Consider the following 23,447-nt stretch of genomic DNA (forward strand, 5'->3'; position numbering starts at 1 on the left):
GTAATTAAACTTTAGTGACGAGGTGCTGATGCTTTGTGGGGTTTTCATCCTTATGGCCATCTAGGTGGGGAGGAGAACCCACCCTCATTTAGGGTCTTGAGTTTTGTCTGTCAGAATTTTCAAGTTAAAGCTAGGTGCAGTTAAGCAACAGTAGTCAGACTTGGCCATTAAAACCATGCTTGGGTCCCCTTGAGTCTTACTCTTTCCCCAAACCCGGCGCACTTTAAAAACCCATAGACAAGAAATCCACAGAGTGAAAAAAAGAAAGTCCTTAGCAAACTTGGTCACTCACAGGCACACATGCACGCACAAGCATTGTGGACATGAAACTTCCTCAATGTAATCTGATTACTCCACGCAGGCTATTCATAAACACCAGCCACCTTGCGCAAATGGAAATGAACTGAACTATTAGTACACTAACTCCATAGCACTTGGTCATGCAAACATAATTAATGTTGATTGCTCTTTCACCAGTTATTGATAATGAATGCCACCTTTCACGATAGGAAAAAGTCAATTGCAATATTCCACGTTGTCAAAAAAGATCCATGGCCCATAAAATCATGGACACACGATGTTCCTATGATTAATGTGACTGCATAAACACCATTGTGCGTAGTAGAAATAAACGGAAAAAAAAACTACCGCACTTAAATCACAATGCACCAGAGTAGATTAAAAAAAAACAATACTTAGATATAATCAACAATTTTTTTTTTAAAAAAGCGCCACGGCATAAAGTGTGCTATAACCCTTGCGCAATGTACATGTCATCACTCTCGGCTTTTATCCTTGATACCCACCAAAGTTCACCAAATATATGAGTCATAAAATGCCTGTTATTCATTATCGATACCATTGCGCAGAATAGTAGCAAACACAACAACAATCAATCCATCCATCCCTTTTCCTTACCGCTTGTCCCCACGGGGGTCGCGGAACAATCAATAATCCACAGTTTAAAAAAAAATCATATGGATGGTTCTGTCTCTCACCTATGACCAAGGAGCGCCCGTCGCCTAGAGGGTGGCGCTGGTAGCGTGGCACGGCGAAGGGTGGCAGCTTGTGAAAAAGAGGCTGCAGAAGAGGCTCCAGCCTGGAGGCTGAAGGGTCCGATGGGAAGAACAGGTTGAAGATCTGAGAGCAGGCCGGATGGAGCTGATGCACTGACAGACAGTGACACGCTTGTTAAAACAGCCGTGAGCAAGAGACTTGACCCCATCTCATGCTTTGTTTGTTTTTTCAAACAACTTCAATAATTGAACATGACCCAGTTCCTAAACGCAATAAACACCATTTTTTCCTTTTTGAAAATAAAGGTTAGCCGACTGATGCATGTACATAGCATGTTGCACGGCCTCACCCCGAACGGTGGGCAGCACGGTGCGACGCATGGCCAGCACCAGACCCAGCGGACAACCCAGCAGGAAGCAGTATGATACGTCAAAGTCAAAGCGTCCGGGGTTGATCAGCAGACTGGGGCTGCTGCTACTGCTGGCGCGAACCTCTGCGTTCTCCTTTATCAGACTGCACACAAAGAAAAAACACGCAAGGAAGATCATGACATCCCACTTCAAAGACACGTGGCCAAGATGGAGCCTAAACCTGCTGATTTTGACACCGTGGGAACCATAGTCCTTGTTTGTAAACCTAACCAAGTTGTTAACTCTACTTTGAAACCCTAACCCAGTGGTCCCTGAGTTGCTTCTTGGATTTAATAGAGGTCCCTTGGACAAAACCAGTTGACGACCCCTGATCTATATCATAAACCTTGTGTGAAACCTTAACTCAGGCTTAAATCTTCATTTCATTCATCTTCACACTGTCGTAAAACCACAATTTGGCTTAGAACCCAAATTTGTGAGTCCAAATCTGATTTGAAACTCTAATTCCATACTATAATCTTAATTTGGTCTCTAAAGAATGAATGTAAGCGAGTTTGCTTGTATTGTAAATTGCATTATTATGTCCAAATATGATCACAGTGGAGTCACATTAAGATGCACATCTGGGGCTCACTTTTCAAGCCAGTGTCTTGGTTTAGCATTCTGTGGCAGTCGTCAGCGTCTCGCCTTTATGATTCAGCCACACACACGCACACACACACAAACATACACACTATGCCTAACGCACGACACAACCAGCCTGAGGGCCTGTGAGTTGATTCTCTGTGACGACCCTGTGCTGACAGACAGAATTTCTAGCAGGACAATGTTTCCATATTGACTCTTGTACAAGAAAAAGGGATTAGGCAACTTTCTGCGAACATCTTCAAATCAATACAGCACCAGGATTTGGTTGACTTTCATTTTCTTGATGCGGATACAAAAGCACCTGGCACCACAGTGTGAATGTCTCATGCAGTGTTTCCCAACCTTTATTAAGGCAAGGCACACCACTAAGCAAATATATACTGAAATCAATTTCATCTGAACAAAATGACTTCAAATGACATCTGGGCTCCTTTATACAGTAGGATGATATACTCACAGACCGCTATGAGTTCTTCAGTTGTATGGATGAAAACAAGTCGATACGCAGCTTTATGTCATCTAACAGAAGAGCATTTAATACCCTATGGTTAGGAGAAATTGATCGGAAAACAAGGGGAAAAATACGATTGAAAATGTCCTTGTTTGTTCGGGCAGGTCAATTTCTGGTTCACAAAGGAAGACGTAAGACATGCTGACTACCATTTATTTTATCCTTCAGCACTGTGTCTGTAGCTAACAAATGGCGACATTATGCTAGATTAAAGTTGACTCAATTTCCAAATAAGCTCTTTTGCATTCAAGTCATAATGGAATAAATTGTAAAAACACAATGACAGTGTGCAAGTTAAATGAAGCTAAAAGTCTTGGACGTCTAAAATGGGCTTTATGGCTCGTGAGCAATGTGCAAACAATCTATGCGAGCTAATTAGATGTGATGTCGCCCATGTAAAGTACTTTCTTGTTGGATGTCGGGAGGCTTCCGAGTGGCCCAATTTGGTGCTTGATATGCCCATCAGACAAGCTTTTATTACAGTTATTGTGGCATTGCCTAAATCAAAACACTGTTCGCCCTGTTTTGTAGCGTTTCATGGGGGGTGTCACTCTGAGAGGTGGATTTTTTTTAATGCAGTCGTTGGGAAAAAATAATGTCAGTTCCTTTGTTATAATGCTAAGCAATATTTTGTTGGGCATTAACAGTATGTGACTGTTATAAGAAACTAGGTAACGCAAATCTACGTATCCAACAACACTGCAGCTCTACTTTTCGGTTTCCCCTTGACATGAGAGTGCTTCCTGGAAGTCACTTTTCCAGAATGCATTGCCTTTAAAATATGATTGAAGAAGGCTGTTGGAAAACATCTACTATGAGCGGGTAATGGGTGACCGGTCGTGTCCACCGAGGAAACGAGGGCAGAGGTTAACCTCTTCTCTACGGAATCACAAGCCAAAGGTGAGCGCTTGCTGTGATCATCCGTGTGGATTAATGGGGTGCCATCTGCATATATATTACATGACCGAGGGTGTACGACACAAAGTGACTATTTATAGCGCAAGCAGACGGGTGAGTGACGTTGAGGTGGAATACGGCCAGTCAGAATGCAAACATTGAAGAGAAGCTGGAGCCAGATGGTCCAGATAGACTGGGATGAGGTTGGAATGTGAATACCAAACACACATATCGCACACAGACAGATTGAGAGTGAGAGCAAATGCTGGCAATACTGGACGGCAGGTACCGGGTGTGTCAGATAATATTACAAATAAAATCCACAGGTTTTCCCTGATTCCCCTGGAGTCTAACATACTTTCCCTGCCTTCACTGCCATCTTGAAGTGAACTAATCCCTTGAGGCTAGAGAAAAGGGAAAATAATGAATAGGGGAGGTTGCTCGAAAATGGCAATGTGTTTTTTTTTTTTTTTGTATCAGGAGACGTCAGGGTGAAGTTAGGTTTAGTCACCTTCGTCAAGGGATGGGTGCAGGGTTATGATAAGTAAATGGCACTAACTTTAACCACATGGATGCCAGTAAGAATCCAATAGTCACCTGGAAAAGAAGACGTGCTGGCCGGTGGATGACGTGTCACCGTCGTACGAGTCGCTCTGCTTGCGGCAGAGGGACGGCGGACCCTGGCAACAGCCTTCATTGGGTGCCGAGATGTCGATGTTGCTCTTACTAAGCCTTTTGCTGGAGCTTAAACTAGGACTAGACTCTCCAAGTAGGCCTGGGTTTTCCTGAAAGGAGAACGTAAACAAATGGAATTCTAGCATCTTACCATTTCATTAATTCTAGTTTGTAAAAGTACTAGGGCAAGATCTTAAATCCTTAGCAATCTGCCTCACCGCTTCTTTTATTTGATTTGCTTTCTTGCCATATGTTAGAATTCCAATTGTTAGCGTTTTGCCTATCTGAGTAGGCTTAACAATCACCTTGAGGCTTTCGGTGCTGTTGTTCCTGCTGCCACTGGTGGTGTTGTCGTTTGGGCTGCCAGGTCTTTGTTGGTTGCTGAAGCACAGGGCATCAAAACACAACACGCCACCCACGCAGTCGCCCATTAGGCACACCTGCATACAACACGCATACACATGCTTTAAGGAGGGCTCCGTCACCTTTTTAAAGGACACATTTTAACAGTCTCCACGGGTGTAAATATTTTTAGGAAGCAGTAAAGTCTCAAGCGATTTCTTTCATTCCTTCATAAAAATGGCGACCATCCGTAATTGATGATAAAGATCTTACAGTTGAAATTTTAAAGATCAAAAATGTCTCGACATGTCGAAATGTATTTGTTGCATGTGCTAAAGCTTACTGTGATGAAGACATCCTCCACAAAATGTGGCCAATACAGCACGATTTAGTTTTGAACTATGATGCAGTTGCCGTCAGCCATTTTTTCTGAGATGAGTGGGCAGATACTTGAATGAGTCACCAAAGTACCCAATGGAATTCAATTCCACTTGTTTTGCAGGCCTTTGCCTTTCAAAGGCTATTGCATGCAAATGCCAAACTGTTTATCCGTCAAAGTTAATGTCACAGATTTATTTTAACCTACATTATGCATAAAAATGAAAACATTTCGATTTTAATAATATGGGACCTTTAAATAAATTAAGTTCCCTTTGTGGTGAACTGCGGTGAACAATTATAACAATCAGCAAAGGCAAATGTAATTATTGATCGTCTTCATTAAAACTCTCTGCCGTAGTGTGTAAAAACAAAAAAAAAGATCAAATCTAATATGTACCACTGAGTCACTGAGACCACTGTGTCGCCCCAAGAGTCGAACTAATCAAGAGTAATAGCCACTGGTGAGATTGTAATTATACCTTTCTTGTAATCACCTTAGCCACTTTTAACCTGCAGCTCTTGATTCTGTCCTTTGGTTGATTGGCTAATCGAGATTTTATCGACCCCCTGCGAGATTTATTTATTTTTTCAAATATCTACTGTGAAACAAACTTTGGATGATCCTTAAAAAAACATTCAATTTCCCTTTTCAAAACTTTGATAACATGACATGAGATAAGGAAAAAGAAGGAAAGCATAAACCCGAGGCAAATCCACGCACCTGTCCCGTGAAGCCCTGGCCATCATCAGACTCCAAGAAACTGCGGTAGACCTGGTTGGCGCGGGCGATGACGGTGGCGACGGCGTCCTGGTAGCGTGGTGAGACGATGGCAAGCAGCGGCAGGGCGGCCAGCGGCAGGTGGTCCACGCTGCTCGACACGCAGCTCTCGTCGTAGCTATACGGGTTGAGACTGGAAGAGCAAGAAGGGATGCACAAATCATCAACAGAACCAAAAATCTTTACAGAGCATAAAAAAAAATCTATATTTTGATTTATTACCCTTGTTTTAAATTTATTTTTTATTTGTTTTAAACTTCTTGACTTTGTCAGAATAGAGCTGCCACTCCTCGGCATTAGGAGGCGATAGATGAGGTGGCTTAGGCATCTAGTTAAGTTGCCCCCTGGACGCCTCCATGATGAGGTTTTGAGGGTATGACCCAGCAAGAGGAGGCCCAGAACACACTGGAGGGCTCAGTTGGCCTTCTAACATATCAGGATCCCAAGGCAACATGTGGATGAAGTGCTTGTGGAAAGACTAAGGCTGCTGCCCTCGTGACTTGACCTTGAATGAGCGAATGCAAATGGACGGATGAGTGAATATTCTGGTGCGACATGGATTTTTTTTCAGGGCACAGATAAGAAGAAAAATCTTCGTTGTGTCACAAGGAATAAAATCTCTTTGCGCGAGTGAGCGCCTGCATGTGTGTGTCAGCCAAGTTGACTTTAATGGATGTGTGTGCACGGGTGTGATAGCGCAGGGGGAAAGATGGCATCGCCCGACACGCTCTCCGAGCACTGACTGACTGTCAACGCCATCCATCAGTTGCCAGGATTACAGGAAGTGGCAGCAAAGCTCGGCCAAGGCTGCAACGCGTCAGTGGCGGAGGGGTGCCTGCTCCGTGAGTGCACGTCCAAGCATTGATAGTGATGCTTGTCAAACTTGGGCTCTGCAGAATAGGTCATTTGCAATAAATTGTTTGCCTTTCTACTTGCAGCGACACACGCATCAATAAAACAAACATAACTACATAAATTCACTCGGTTAACAACTCAATAAACATTAACCACACAGTCTCTCACTCTTGCAGTCATAATGATTAAAAAAAAACTTCATACACCGCAGATCATGTGCAATGAAGATTAGATTTGGGCACATTGAAGAGCTAATGCCGGTCATCATTTTGGAAAGACACAGCACTTGGTTAGCTATGAAACTAGTCCAACCCCCATGGGCAATAGGGCTTTAAAAAAAGAAGGAGAATTCCCCCACCCTCCTCTAAAAAATGACAGCCTCCACCCCTCCGATAAACTGAAAAACCAAATGACATTATTCAAAAAGTACAGTAGCTACATTTCAATTCAATTAATAGTTGAAATAATAAAATATTTTCTAACAGCACACCTGTGTTTGCAAAACGCAGTTCTACATTGTCTTTTCAAATCATATTGAACGTCATTTCAATCTACTTGATGATATCACTAGTAGTTCTGTGTTCTTTTTGATGTATTGCATGAATTCATTTAGCTACAAAAGCACTGACAAGCACATTTTTCATAACACGCAGACACTTGCAAAAATAATTAAAGGCACGCGGAATAATGAAAGGGGATGAAAAGATCAGTTGTCAGTTGCTCTCCGTCTCCTGTCACTTACACTTGTTAACACTCGCTGAGCAAATGTATTAGATTTTTTTTTTTTTTATAACCCTGGCTGGGGACCCAGTGGAGAAGTTATCAAGAAGGACACACAGCCGTGAAGCATCCCGGGATTCGTCACGATGCATGGACTGTGTGATGTGTGACTGTCTAGCATGCAGGATGCATTCCAAGCCTCTAGAGATGCCGCTTGACTGGCGCTCCCAGAGGCTTCCTTTTAGAGAGATTGTGTGTTTTTTTTTTTCCTTTTTTTTTTTTTTGCTTTTAGAGCCCAACACACTTGTTAGATAATAGTGGACATGAGAATTGGAAAATATTGCAACACTGGATTGAATACTTAGGAGGAAGTGCTGTCAAAGCTTTTTGTGTAAGTAGGAGGCAAAACTCTATTTTCATTAAGAATCTAGGTCATGTTCTTTTTGTAAAATTTGTCACAATACGACGGTACATTGATTTACAGATTTTCCAAGATTTGTTTTAGTAGACTGCAAAATTTGAGTTATGGGTTTACTAATATAAGCTAATAAACTAATATAAGATGATTTTGCAACAAGCCGCAGATAGCGAACAAATCAAGATTGTCACCCTCTTAAAATAATGGCCAATATGAACCAAATTCTGATTGGATTGTATTTTTGGATAATTTCATTTTAGGGGTAAAGAATTATTCATTTAACAAAGGATGTAGCTGATTTGATCGGAAGCCAGCATCCTGAGTAGATGTTAAAGGAAAATAATCGTTTTTGGCAAAATTTGACTTACGACGTGATTTCAAGAGGCTAATGATATACAGTGCTTACTTCAAGCTGTTTTTCTTCACTCCCCACATTGATGTTACGATATATATATGATGTTATAATATATAGTAACATAACCCTTCAAGCAATAAATATTTTAATTATCTGAAGCAGTTGGACGATATGATAATACGCACAAGCAGATGTTCTTTATCCTCTGCAAAAATCGACTTAAGAACTGCATCTTACATCCGCATATGCGTTTTTGTCATGTTTTATACTGCCCTCTAGTGGCTAAGGCAGTCACACAAGAAGTATTTAAGTGACTTCTCTGTTTCCCTCATTTCCGATTCATTTCTCTTAATTCTCATTATAGACATGAGGGCCTTCGGAGATGCGCTTGCAGGCCTCACAAAGGGGTTCTGACGATGGGGCTCCATTAACAGCACAAGATAACACTACCAATCAACCTGGACTCCCTCAATGCTGTTAAAAGATAAAAACCTCTCACATAAGGAAAACAAAACGTGTCAGCGTCTGTCTTAATTGCACTCTGGATGTAGAAATACAAGCTAATGTGCTCCTCAGCGTCTCTTCATTAACAGCGTGAGACTGTAAATAGGCGCAGTAGTTAATCGCCACCTGCCAGAATAATGAGAGTCCAAGGTAGACCTTCATCTCTTCTTTCTTATTCCATCCTCCAGGGCTTCTCTCCATCCTTCCGCTCATGTCAGCTTTTTAATAGTCCAATTGTTTCTTTTCCGTCAAGGTGGTACAGAGGCGTCGGGCAGGCACCAAAGGCTGGTGGGCGTGAAAGGAAATCAATTCGGAAACCTTTTGCCGTTAATTGGCCAAGCAGCATTCTCGACTGTGCAGCCGTTTTCCCCATTCTGCTCTGGCTCAGACAGCAGCGTCAGGCATGTTGGCTTGACAATTTGAAATCCTAACCATGTGTTTTAAACCCCAATTTGAAACCTCATCGTCGTTGAAATCCCTCATTTGAAACCCCAGATCTGCCTTAAAACCCTAAACCTGTTTTAACCTTGTTTCCAAATCCAAATACTCACTTGAAACACAAACCTTGATTTGAAACATCACTGATGGCTTGACACCCTAATTTAAAACCCCAATGTAGATTTGAAATCCAGATTTGAAGACCTGATATAAAAACCCAATTCCGTGTTGAAATCCTAATTTAGAAACCCTAAACCTGGATTAAAACCCTAACACTAATTTGACAACCCAATTTTTGTTTAAAACCCTCACTTGAACCCAAAAACTGCCTTTAAAATGTTTTAATCCTAATCCTGGATTGAAACACTAACCCTAATTTAAAAACCTAATTTTTGTTAGCCCCATTTAAACCATAATTTAAAAATCTAAACATATCTTGAAACCTTAGTTTGAAACTCAAACTGGAAACCCCAACCATGACATTAAAACTTAAAAAATGTCTAAATAATCCAGTCCTAAACTCAAATGTACAATCCTAAACCAAAACCTAATCTGAAGAGAAATAATATTGGAAGTAGCTACCCCTAGTACGAATGTTTGTTTATAGATCGCAGTTTGTGTTGTTTTGACAGGTTACCTTCAGCAACTCCTGTGGCTAAGATAATAACGGCGGACCTTTCAGGGTGCGACAGGCTGTCTACACAACAGAACAAGCTAAAGAGAGTCTCCACGGGGATGCCCGACAGTGCACCATTTCCAACCATGTTGTGTGAAACTTTTTCCTTGTGCCATCTCCGCGTCATTTTATTTTTATTTTCGTCAGCCAAGCTGTTGGCTGCAAATGGAAATTAGCCAGTGAAGGCTTTCCACCTGTTCCTCCTATGTTTTTGTTTGTGTCGTGTGAGTCAAATGAGGCTCTGTACGCCCACCTGAGCAACACAAGACAATGCCATAACTATAATGACGTCTGTAATGGAAGTTATAACTGTTGAGAATGATGTCATGATGGCCGAAAACACTGGTTCTCTTTTAAACTGAGGTCCCCAGATTTGCAGGGCTCCATCAGATGTAAATTAGGCTCCACAAAATGTCACAATTTAAAACTGTATCTTATTTGTTTTCTATATTGAAAAGCAAACCATAGCTTGAAACACTAATTTCAAACGTGAACCCATCTTTACAACCCCATCCTTGGTAAAAGCCTTAATGTAAAACCCTAATCCAACCTTCAAAATCTCGGTTGTGTTGCTAGGTTAAAGCACTAAACATAAAGCATTGCTTGGAACCCTATTACAGACCTAAAACACGACTTTGTAACCTTAACCTTGGTTTAAAACATACATTTGAACCCAAACTTGAAACCCTAACCCACGCTTGAAACAAACAGATGGCAATGATAATACATGGCTGCATGCAACGCATTCTTGCGAATCATGAGAAAATAATTAATTCCCTCTTGATTCCGGCAGGAATGCTTTTTAAATATTTGATGCGCAAATAACTGAAGGCTGTAACGTGTATGTCAAGCCTATGCAGCGGCACGGTGCCCAAAGGACTGCTGTGTTCCTTCTGCACCGCCAAACACATTTTGTCTGTGACCATTCAACCAAAACACACAAAACCAAACAAAGTGGTCCAAATGTGAAACGACACCTTTAGCTCTTTAAAAAAAGATAACACAGAGTCAAAATGGGCTTTATTCCTCCTGATATGGTTTTCTCTATCTATTTCTCCTCAACAAAGGCACTCTGCACTGCAAAAGAATTGTTTTATTGGACACGAGGCTGTATAATTCATAATGAGGGCCGAGGTGACACCAGCCGTCCGGATCCATTAAAAAAAGAATGCCACAAATGAAAGATGAATGCAAATCAAACATCAATTACCACTGAACCTACAAAGATACCTCTGCCAGGAAACATTAATTCACAACATCCGCTTAAAAACGCCCAAAGGTGAAATGAATCATTAAAAAGATGGCACCAGTAAGAAATGTTAAATATTGGAGCAAGACCAAACTATTGCAAACGTAAGCAGAAATAACTGCAAAAGTGCTTTCATAGACGGAAGCGGATTAGAGACACAATGAAAAGAAGACAAAAATGTGCATTTATGCAGAGTGACAAATTCCAACCACGAGATTTAACACTTACTTGGACACCAGCGAGAAGGCTTCAGCACACACAGCAGGGCACGGCACCAATTTGATCATCACATGCTCAGCGGCGGCCTGGAAGTGCGCCCGTGTCACCTTGTTGAGCACGGACGCCAGGGTAGCCACGTCGCCTGCCTTAGCGCTGGGGTCACCGCCCACCGTGTCCAGGATGTTCCCACCGTGCACCACCAGAAGCAGCACGTGCGTCCGACATTTGGAATTCTGCAAAAGACCACAGCCCATGTCTCTGTGAATCAACACGTTGCAATGTGACTTTTTGTACTCCCTCTTGCTAGTGAAACAATTGGGTGTTAGTGATCACAAGTTCAATGTTTTGGATAAATGCTTTAAGCGCCGTACCTCTATGTCCTCAAGTCCTTCAATGCTGCTTTGTGGCACACAGCGTGGATCACCCAACCGATAAAGACCCTCTGCAAGCACGTGATAAAAGAAAAAACAACAACACAAGATAAGACAAGGGTCAACCACATGTGGCACAAATAGAAAGGTCAGCGACTCAAGTCACACCTATGTTGCCAATTTTAGGACTTGTTTGGCTAAAACTTACCAAAGACTCCATTTAAACTTACCCGACTTGACAAATCAGGCATGTTACATTTGAAAAGTACATTTTTTATGTCACGTGTGCAAACCTGGAGTGTTGAGGCAAATATCATGAAGGGAGCTCCAAAAATTGTTATATTTGGATTCAGTAATTGTCTTTTGAGAAAAAAAGCCTCTCAGTTGTTGAGATGAATCATTCATGTACACGTGGCTGGTGAAACTCAATGAGCAACACCAAAGTGAAAGTGGCAGGCTTAACCTAAAATTCAAGAGGACAATTACAGCTGAACTGAATTTCTTCACCCTTTCTAAGATTTTATCCAACGCTTCAGTGCTTCCGTACATTTTGTACAACTTGATACTGTTGATCAACTGCCGCCCGTCTTATGTCGTCTTGGTTTCATGATGTCACAATACGATCAATCCAAATATTAGGTTCGCCTTGGAAATTTACCCAAACAATCAAATGCCCCAATGTATTGTGGTTAATGTATATTGTTTCTTATCAGGATGGTATGACTTGACTTTTGGACTTTGAACTTAATTTTCCAGCCTTTACCACAGTAACCTGAGATTTGCATGACACCTGAATGCTAAGACTTGCCATTTACTTACAGCATGACGTGCACATGAGTTACTCCCACCTCTGCAAATGGAAGTCGATTTTTGAAAGTGGTCGATATTAGACTAACGCCTCTTGATTTGTCCACATTGCACCTGCAGACTGGATGTTGCTTCTCCTATTTGGTCAGTTGATATGCATTTTCCCCCTCTGTAGAAAACCAGCCAAGCATTGAAAGCCTGCTATTCAATGTGTCATTTCAATCTGTTTCTTCTCTAATTGGATGCTTATTTGGCTTTATTTTGTCCTTCATTCTTAGCCTGGTGCACTCAAGGGAGCTTGCTGCACGGCGACACTATTTTTGGTCACAACGAACAGAAAATCAATGAGAGGAGCTTTTCCTTTCTTGTAAAAAAAGTAGAGGAAGGAAGAAAGGCTGGAGGGAGCGAGTGGGAAGAAGGAAAGCGAAAAGTTCCGGCATTCCCGGGAGGCAAAACATTCTCGGGTCTCACACAAGGACTATTTCAAGATGAGAGGCCTTCATATGCTTGGAGTGTAATGTCTGCAACTAATAATGCAGCCATCTGTCAATATTAGCATGACGAATGGATTTCAGTGTGCTATACGGCAAGTGTTGCTATCGATACCCAATACCGAGTATATACAAGGCCTATACAGTTACGGATACGTTTGAAGAAAGAAGATGGAAGCATGATCAATTTGTGCAGAAACTGTAAGATTTCGTATCAAGCTCATCTGAATCTGGTTATCTGATTAGTTAACATTAGTCAATGAAGAAAATAGCTTTTTTTTGTGTGTGTGTCTTGGCACATTGGACAACGTCAGATTGCAACTGAGCACTACCTGACATAAGCGCAAGAGTATTGGAGAGGTCTCCTTTCAAATTATTCTCCTTTTTTAACCAGTCAACAAATAAGAAGGACTTCAGGGATCTGAGATGAAAGGACTTTAGAAATGGGAAAATATTGATCCCGCCCTTCCAACTTGGAGCCCTCTTAGCGCAAACGGCATGAATAACACGTTCACAACAGCCTCTTGGAACGTGATGTTTCTAGCGTGCACTTTTCCCGTTCACTTGGTTGTTCCCCCTCTGGTCTCTCGTGCCACCGTGGTGTCACATTTATCTTGTGTAGGCGAGCAGATGTTTGAGCCGAGCGCCGCAGGAGGACGGGAGACGTGAGGAAAGCCGGCGAGCCAGTGAGGGAGCACTCGTCTTTATCTCAAAGACTTCCTGCTGCAACTTCCTCCGCAGTTGCAAAATGGAATAATGCATGTAGACTTTTTTTTCAATGCCAGCACCAAAATGTGTTGCAGTATTTAACCCTTGCTTCTAACCCTAACCTAAGACTTTGAGGTGGGCATGAAATTCTAATTCCCCAAATTTCCAACATTAAATTTGGCTTGACACCGTAATGAGAAGTCCTACTTATAAATAATTCAAACTTTTGAAACCCTCAGAATTGGCTTGAATCCCTAATATGTAACCCTAAATTGATACCCTAAACCAGGTTTGAAATCTTAAATTGAAGCCCTAACCTGGAAAACAGTTTTGAAGGTTAACTTGAAATTTTAAACCTTAATATATTGAACCTCATTTGAAACCCTAATTTAAAACCCTAACCCGGATTTATCATCATCATGTGAAGCCCAAATTTGGAATCCATTTTGAACCACCAATGACGGCTTCAAACCTTAATTTATGCCAAACGAATCACACAAGATTCTCACAAACACAACCCTACCTCCTGTAATAGCCTAATTCGAAACCCTACCCTAAAAACCACCACCTCTACTTTGATCAGATGATCGTGTCTTACTGAGGTATCCCACCAAGTGTTTCGATGAGCAGAGTGACAAATATGTGCAAAGGGACGTCAGAAAGGGACATATTGGCGATAGTGGCAATGTACGAAAAGAGCAGAGTGGTGGAAGAAATGGGAGCACACAGGCTGGGGACAATTGGGAAAAATGGAGCTGAAGGAATAATTGGAGAGGTAAGGAAGCCATAAAGGCTTCAGAGGAAGCGACAAATAGACAGAGATTTAATAGGCGGCGCTGACTGAGACGAGCCCGCTGCACTTTTCAGGCGTTAATTGCGGGTAGATTTCCCCATAAAGCCACGAGGCCGACCTGCACCGCACTCCGATGTGACCCGAGCTAATGTCAGCGCTTATTACGCGCGCACAAATGATGATGGGACTAAAATATGGACAGCTGGGAGCTATTAATGTGATCACTCCTCTTGACAGTTATTCATGATATCCGGCATCTTGCGGAGAAGAAATAAGCCACAGAGAGTTTAAAAAAAAAAAAAAATGTTCCTTGCAAGTCATTTGTGAGACAAAACAATTTCTACAGTCATGCAGGGAATGGACATGTTATGCAATGACTTTGATGCGATTGGTCCACAGTGCACAAGAGAACTAAACAACGACTTAAAATAGTCTCCAAAAAAAAAAGTTCATTGCACATTCGGTCACGCTCAATGCTCAAAAGGGTCCAGTACTTGTGTGACAACCGGGCACTTCACAGGTCCTTGATGCTTTGGTGAGTGGCCCCCTGTTGCTATGTGTGAGAGTGTGTGCGTGTGTGTCGCGAGAGAGCGAGAGCGAGAGCGAGAGAGCGAGAGCGAGAGAGCGAGGCACTTTGTGGAGGATCTCCACAGGAAACATTTGTTTGATCTCTGCGGTACGTTTGCCACTGAAGTTCACTCATTGAAAGCTTTCGCTTAGCTTTTATTTGGAGATTTCGCAGAACCATTACAGCAGATTTTTTTTTTTGAAGATGTTTTCACAATGGAAATAATAAAAAGGCTCCAGGGTCAAGCCGTTACCGTCATAAAAAATAAGACATAGTTAATGTTACTAGCTGTCGGCAAAATCTCAAGACAATTGATTGCGATTAAATCGAGCGATTAAAAGCAGGTCAGTAATTACATTTTCTTTCTAAATGAGTCTAAAGCCTGCGTTGAAACCCTAATTTGAAACCTTAACCTTGGCTTCAAAGGCAACTTTGAAACACTAAACTCTAACCCTGGTTTCAAAACCCCTATTTAAGATCTCAGCCTATGCATTAAACCTTAATTTAAGACTCTAACCCTATCTTGAAACAATAATTTAAAATCTTACACCGGCTCGAAACAATAATTTGAAGCTCTTGACCTTGAAACCAAACTTAAATTAAAACACTAACCCGAGTTAGGAAGCTTAATTAAAAACACACAGAGAGGTGCATTCATCTTTATTGCAAGGAATCTACACAAAAGATAATTCAGGAAACAATCAGTGCCCAGTAAACAATTGTATGTATGTGATCATGAGGCCATTCCATGTTTGGTTTCAATGTGGCAAGAGCTGGCGTGTTCGTCAAAAGACCTTGTACAGTAAACCGCTGCAGTTTTGATCATTTTCAGATAGCTCCAAGCTATTATTCCACTAGCAGCAGCGATTGAAGCCAACAGACGGCGAGAGCAAGAGAGAAAGCGCTCTAAGGTTCAAACAGATTGCATATTTTGCATGTCGTCATTTGTGCCCCCCCAACCAACCTCCCGCACACTTCTTATATTCATCTTGGGTTTATGCTCAAGCTCCTTTTATTCCAAAGCACCAAAGAATCAAGTCGCAGCATCATCTCCCTGTTCTCATTTTGTGTTTTGTTTTTATTTTTTTTCCTCCACCACTGGGCTGCATGTTAATATGAAGCCAGTGACATTTGGAATATTGCTTGTGGTATTCAAATGAAACGGTGAGGTCAGGCCATTTTGGCATTTTCAGCAGGGGGGGCTGCTAAATCAATTCAAACACATTAAGGGTGGAAAACATTATTGGCAATATAGCTGAGATTAAGTTTGCATAACACCAATATTTTGTTGTCTTTCTAGTTTTTTTTTCCAAAACCGATGCACAGAATGCCATGCACTGTATAATATCTTCGGATTCTTCTGTTTACAGTTTACATCGAGCCACAAATAACACCATTCTTTACTAGTAAACACCAAGAGTTGTTTTTCAGTTAATTCCATGCCAGGGAGAGAAAGGGATTGTACCAAACAGATGCAGGGAATGAAGAAAGACCAAGCAGCAATGTAATCGGGTATAGTCTGACGTGGTGAAGCAGCATGTGGTTCGCTGTCCACGGTTGTCTCATACACTCTGTTTCAAGTAGTAGCAAAAATGAAGGCCGCACAATGTTTAGTTTAAATGACTATCGGTCAGAAGACTTTCTAGACTGCATTCTGCGTTCGCCCTGTACAATGTCTTTACTTCCTAAAAAGGACTTAGCGAGACAGAGGACTGTTGGTGTTCAGGTTTTGCAAGACATAGTCCACCGTGTATCTTGTGTGTGCTTACCATGAGATGGGTCCATGTGTCCCAATGTCTCAATCTGCTCCACCAGGTCGTTGGAGTTCCACTGACTCATGCCCAGCAGCATGGCACTTTTGCCCTCCATCACATCTGCTGGGGCGCACACGCACAACCACACACATACATGGACAACCACACACACACAAACACATCCATTAAACAAACATAAAATCAATAAATATGCCGCCAAGCATAAAAAACTTTATCGGATAACTGGACTTTGTGGTATGTATCATTTGATGTTGGTTCTCTCTGTAGCATAGTAATTGGATGCATTATCATGTCGATATTTTGTCTTTTGTCATATTTACTCTCTCTGCGGCTTTGTCGAGAATAACAGCAGCAAAAAGTAGCAAATAAAAATGGGAAAGGCAATTCAAATGACCTTGTATGACATTAGCTGGCGGATTCCAGGAAAGAGACATTTCCAGCATTTCCCAGAAATAATGTTTCTAAAACTCAGTACTAGTTTAGTGATTAACAGGAAAGCAAAAATCTTTTCCCGTCCATAAAGTAAAATGGTTGTTGTGATTCATATTTGAAATGTATGTGTTATCAACGCCTCTGCCCACATCCTACATTGCGAAATGAAAATGTTTGCAGTCTATAATGGCCTAATATCCCTGATTGCAGTTTTAGCTAGTCCCATTGTATTGGCGTCGGAGCCTAAATGGAAAGCGCCCCCTGTGGTGGCGGCTAAAATAAAAACAGCTGCAACGCAAGGTGTTAGGCTGTCACGGCCAATGACTGCCTAAAGTCTATTGGGCACTTGTGAGGCTTACGGCACAAGCACAAGCGAAGCCAGTTCGAGTGGTCAGTGTTTTCATCGGCTCGCTCCGGATGAGTCATAAAATGGGGGGCAGAAAATGACAGATTCTTTCATTTCTCACTCTTCCTCCCACGGACGCCGAGGTGCTATCTTTTCGGATCACGCAACAGAGGCTCAAATGGTCACCGTTTGTCACTAGATATCGGATCAGCGTTTGCTCGGCGGGGGAATGCAAAGTAAATGCACTTCATTCAATCTTCTGACAGGGGCAAAATTGGAGTACATCCACAATATGGACTCCTCCTGTGCCTCAATCTGGCTGCCAACAGAGTTTGGGATCTACGTGATGGATTAAATGATGGATTTTTGTCCATTGTGCGGACTTTAATCGATATAAACTTGATGGGGGAGTCTCTGGAGGCCTGATAGATGGACGATTTGGCAGTGCCTGGAATTAATTTGAACCCAATGAGTTTTGTGCCGAGATTGCGCAAATGTAGAGACAGAAAGAAAATAGAAAGCGAGCCAAGTTCTCAAATCAGAATAACAACACTTAACTGAAAGCACCATCCCACGACCCCCGTGGGGACAAGCGGTATAGAAAATGGATGGATGGATGAAAGTAAAATACTACCTTGATCTATCTGTGGTTTTATACAAATTAAGGCACTTTGCCCTTGCATGTGGACAAGGACAGCCAAGGTCATTGATGTACTTCAAGCCAAATAATAAACAGGACAAAACACAAGTTTAAAGTAGAAAAGGAAAACGCTGGCCACGTATTGATACAGGATGCCGAGACTAACGGACTCCATTCCATATGTATCATATATGTATACACACAAAGTGTCTTCCTTTTCAGTTTGCCAAACAGATCCTTGAGACTTTTTGTGATAGACAATCCCATTGGAGTAGGGGGGGTTGGGTAAAGTACCACCTCTTAGAATCGGTCAGAAATTGCCTCTTTCACCATAATAGCACACTGTCTGTTCATTTCTGGAGACAGGCCCTTGACATTTTTTCGTCCGTTCCGTCATGAATGACGCCACCAAATGATGCCATGATCGAGGAAACTGCTGTTGGAGGTTATTTTATTTCTTTACATTCCAAGGAGGTTGACAGTAGCCTTAGAATGAATACAAAACAATACAGCAAAGTGCTTTGAAGTGGCTGTGAGGAGCAAGGAGGAAAGTCAGGGTTAGTAGCACACTGCCTCCAAGGATTGGCCAAAGAAATATTCAAGACATCCTTCAAGTTGACAGTGCACAGTGAATGGGCATAGGGGAGAGAGCTGGATTGTTAAATGTATTTCCAGAAATACTTGAATCTCGTTTTTCGGCTACGAGTTGCAATTATGTGAAAGCTTTTGTTTTGGGCTCGATCGACATCCGATGACGCACAGTGAGATGAGATAGGAGGACTTTCCCCTAATGTGTGAAGGTTACAGAGAAATGACAAGACAGCAGAACACTCTCATTTCCTCAATGCATTACACATCACCTTGAATGTTCCCAGGTAGTAAGTATTTCAGCAAATAACCAAAGATAGGTTTGCCCCTAAAACTTGTTAATAGACAAATTTATACAGTTCTTAACTAAGACTGACAAATAAAAATGCATTGTCATTACAAGATCTAAAACTGGCCTGTACACAACAGCGTCTCTTCATTCTGGAATTATTTTTGAGTGATTTCACAGTACACTAGCATCGAGATCCTCTTTAGTTGGCCCCCTGGGTCGGGTCATTTCAATGATGTAACGACCTCATTGATGGAGCCGTGATATCCATGATGTAGTCAAACTGTCATTACGCAGATAAAGGGGTGCTTTGACGACTTCGCTACACTTATGGCGGCCATAAAAACAGTATTCCAATGGCTTTGCTAGACTCCCAACATGACAGCAGCTAGCGTCTCCTCAAAAATAAAGGCCTTGCCTCAGCGATTTTTGTTGGCCACTAGGGAGCTGGAATTACATATCTTTATTTATAACCATATTTCCACATCATTTTTGCATTATTTGGTATGTTTTTCATAAGCAGACCTACAAAAAAAAAACTTCAGAAGCCATGCATGAAATGGCTGGGGGGGTCTCCATTTTGAATGAACGTGGAGATTTTATGATCATTTCCGCCATTTCCAGAGATTCATCAAACGTAAATTTTTATTATAGATGTTGTTCTTTTGGAACCAAATTTAAACCACAGATGGATGATGCTAAATTGAATATATGCAACAATGACAATTCTCTGTGTATTTGAAAATTCAGCCCTCAAAGCCAGTACGTGTGTCATGAGCAGACGCATAAAAACGTCTTAAGAAGCGCTGTTTGAAAAGTCAACACAGAGCATACCAGCAAGGCTAGATGACCTGCCATAAATCTCAAAATTCTAATAGGCCAGCTCCACAAGGTCTTGACTCAAAGAATAAGCCCCCAATACCAGTTTCACAGACTGACACTAAATTGGGTGGACAGGCCTATCACAACAGGAGGCACAGAAACGTCTCAAAACCCCTTTCCAGAAAGGCAGAAGAAGTCGGGCACTTTGGTCTAAAGTGGCTGTCGTGGGTGAATTGCAGGGTTCGTACTTTGAGGAATTTCTAAGTAATTTACCCAAGTGGATTGGAACCAAGTCTCCTACACAGATTGCCAACCTGAAACTGCAAAGTCTTTTTGCCGGCATGACAAAAAGTAAACTAACACACCTCGACAAAGTCATATCCTGAACTTGGTGTGCATAATGGACTTGCCACTCTGAAATGATTTACCGGTAGGTGTCAACAACCAACTTCGTTAATTAAATCCAATAAAGAAACAACATCCCGCCATTCAACCTCACTCTCAGAAAAAACAAGCAAAGACACCTTGAGCTGCAAATCAATCCCAAAGGTGTTGAAGTTTGCAGGAGCTCAGAAACACATTTACGAATGATCCTCTTTTTCTATTCACAGATTTACAATGCTGTCCCAAAGTAGATCTGACAAATGCGAGAAAAAATTGTCTTACGATGTGACCGTCGTCCTGAGAGGAGTGACAATAGCAGAGATGAAAGTCTCTTGACAAACACTATTCCTACAAGGACTGTCAGACATTTCTGATGACTCTCTTTCAGTGTTCAAATTGGAGAAAGTACATGGCGTAATAATGTGTTGTCTGCAAACGCCTGCAGAAAAAGGCTCTTGGCTAACCTTCCAATATTATGAGCAAGTAAACAAATACATTACATCCCCATTGACTGAGTGTTTCCCTCGAATGATCTAATCAGACATAAGAGCAAGATGGAAGACAGAAGAGAAAGATGGGAAAACACAAACTTTAGCTATCCTCCAAACTTTTCAGCTTTTTTTACTCATTGTATGTCATTAACATGTTAGGTTATATTCTAGCTGCTGTATTTGACTTTCAGACAATTTGTTTTGTTTTGTCAGTTGAGCAAACTTAAAGATGAGCGGTAGGCCTATACCTGACACAGAACATAATGCGAGTATGTGAATTTGAAAGAAATTGCCACATCAGACATCTGCTGCCATTGAGGAGCACCAATAAATCTCCTCGTGATTGGAGTTTCATGTTTTATAATAACAAATCAAACTTACCTGCCATACTCAGCAAGGAAAAGAAAATCCCTTGCAATTTGTGCCCGCATCTGTCCAGGAAACCTGGTTCACATTTAATAGCAATCAGATTAAATGAGCCATTTGTTTTTCAAGGAGCCATGGAAATGTCCCACATGGTACTGAAATGGCCACTTCAACGCAAAATGGGATGCGTGTTTTCAGACACAGCTCCTTGAGGTGTTTTGCTGACCAGATTTCGTGTTTCCAAATAAAACTGGCTTTGGTGGTTCGCATGAAAATCCCGAGCTGAATTATTGTGTGGAGTCGTCATGTTTCACTGCCATGGTTAGCCCACGCACGAAAACAAAAACTGCAATTAGTCATTCTTTACTGTCATCTATCTGTCTTGTATATGTGGTTCAATCAAAATCCCCAACAATGACTGACTGTGTCTTTTCCAGCATGATTTCAATACTTTTTTTTAAACAAGTCTACCTATTGTAGATATGGATAAAAAAAAAAATCACATTAAGTTAAATTGACTTTGAGAGATGACTTTTCCACAAATTTGTGAACTGAATTATTATTTGTCTTGTGTTTTATTGAGTTAGAAAGCATTGCTGTTATACTTTACCCACATACAATAACATGTTTTGTCTCTGTCAGAATATGTGGCTCAAATTCGATTGATAATAATCTGATAAAAACTCTAGGTCATGGATGCTTAATCTCTGAAGGACCGTTAGAAATTGCCAAAGTCATCCGAAAATGGATATTTGTAACCAAAATCTTTTCGGCCATGGCTTTACTCGATGTACTCATAACAGACATACCTACCAAATTTCATGTTATTAGTGAAACTGGTGAAAAATATATAAAAAAAAATAGTAAACTATTACTACTTTTGTGGTTCAAATTTGACGTCAATCAAATAAAATCTGTAAATTTCCCTTCCAATTTGTCCTAACACGGTGAGGCGTCAGCTCATTCCTGTAGTGTGCTCTAATGGATTTTGCACTCAAGTCTTAGGCGTCTGTTCCTGTGCAGTATAGAATCGCTTAAGAGGTGTTTCATTTACGCGTAACTGTACAACCCATTCCTCACTATATGTTGCTGAGTCATTCTGATATTTTTTTATGTTGACGAGCTGCCACCGCAGGGCCCCCGGGGCTGCCAATTCAATCGCCACCAAGGCTGCCAATTCAATCGCCACCGAGGCTGCCAATTCAATCGCCACATTGTCTATCAGCGCGAGTCCTTGACATCGCGTTGTTAATCCGAATTAGATGGCGCCCATTTACATAATGACACAAATTGACAGACGGAGCGTGAAAGGAAATCTGTCGCATGGAAATGATGTTTAGATGTGAGCATGTGTTTGCTGTATGTGTTTACCATAAATGGTCGTACAATGCAGTGTTAACATGCTCATGTCTGTAAAGATAACAAGGCAGCTACTTTGGATTGAAGCATCCATTTTTAGTTATGTTGGCAATATTCGGGTGTCCTTTTAAAAATAAGGCAGCTCCTGAGGCCAGTTGACTGCGCAACAAGAAATTTCAGAGGGTTCATCATGAGCAAACAAACAAAAAGGTTTCAAGAGGAAAATACAAAAATGACAGCAGCCAATTTGGTTTAAAGCTGCCATTGTAGGGTCAATTATGTCAATTTCCGCAAGTCCTTTGAAAACATATCAATTCAGCCAATAGGGGCTGTTTCGCTGAGCAACAAAGACAAACTTGTCCTAAAAATTTTGTCCCATTGTTTCCAAATTTGATGCATATACTGAAGAGGATACCATGAAATTGTTAAGAATTTTAATTCGCATCATTGCGCTTGGAGTACAGCACCATAGTTTGGTTATGAAGAGATACTGAGCTTCCCTTGCAGTCTCTGAGGAATCACTACTCATTTGCTATTATCCGGCTTCATATTTGCTAGATTATTGTTTGGTGTTTTTCATTGGAGTTCTCACATGTTGACACAATAAAGCTCCTTTTTTCAATATTGCTGATAGTGGGATGGAAGGGAGAATGTTCATATGAGTGCTTCTGTGTGTGTGTGCATGTGCAGGGGCCACAGGGGGATGTCAGTGTAAGAACTTTTCTTTCATTCTGAATAAATAGAATTTCTCATAGGTTTAAAAAAAAAATTGTCTTATGACTATTCTCCTATGAGATTTTTTTCCAAAAAAATTCTTAATTGCTGTAATATTACAAACTAGAAAAACTAGGAACTAGAAAAAAAAATAGAAAACAGAATAAGACTAACCTCACACCATCGTGACTTCACCTCCATATGGTTTTTCGCTAAACAAAAAAAAATGGGGGGAAAAATGACTTTTTTAATAGTCACGAGATTTTAACGCCCACCCAAGAAAATCAATTCTTAAAATTATGCTTTTTTTTTTTGTAAATCCTCTATATTAATAGATTTGTCTTACTGAAAGAGCACTGAATAAACATATGGACTGCCACTCTTTGGTCCAGATTAAGAGAGCATTTAAAGAGCACTAAATTATTTTGAACATATGAGAAAGCTATGCA

General features: G+C 41.2%; 1 protein-coding gene across 1 annotated transcript in view; it reads right to left on the reverse strand.

Moving 5' to 3' along the window:
• pitpnm3 (PITPNM family member 3) overlaps positions 1 to 23,447 on the reverse strand; it is a 45,901-nt gene that overhangs the window by 12,741 nt on the left and 9,713 nt on the right. The window contains exons 3-10 of the mRNA XM_061280850.1: positions 16,562 to 16,669; positions 11,426 to 11,496; positions 11,064 to 11,287; positions 5,564 to 5,753; positions 4,425 to 4,559; positions 4,042 to 4,229; positions 1,367 to 1,530; positions 999 to 1,169 (exon numbers count right to left, since the gene is read on the reverse strand). Of these exons, the coding sequence (XP_061136834.1) occupies positions 999 to 1,169; positions 1,367 to 1,530; positions 4,042 to 4,229; positions 4,425 to 4,559; positions 5,564 to 5,753; positions 11,064 to 11,287; positions 11,426 to 11,496; positions 16,562 to 16,669 (1,251 nt within the window). The remainder of the gene's footprint in view (positions 1 to 998; positions 1,170 to 1,366; positions 1,531 to 4,041; positions 4,230 to 4,424; positions 4,560 to 5,563; positions 5,754 to 11,063; positions 11,288 to 11,425; positions 11,497 to 16,561; positions 16,670 to 23,447) is intronic.

Source organism: Syngnathus typhle, linkage group LG6, assembly GCF_033458585.1.
Source record: "Syngnathus typhle isolate RoL2023-S1 ecotype Sweden linkage group LG6, RoL_Styp_1.0, whole genome shotgun sequence".
In the NCBI taxonomy this organism is placed as follows: Eukaryota; Metazoa; Chordata; class Actinopteri; order Syngnathiformes; family Syngnathidae; genus Syngnathus; species Syngnathus typhle.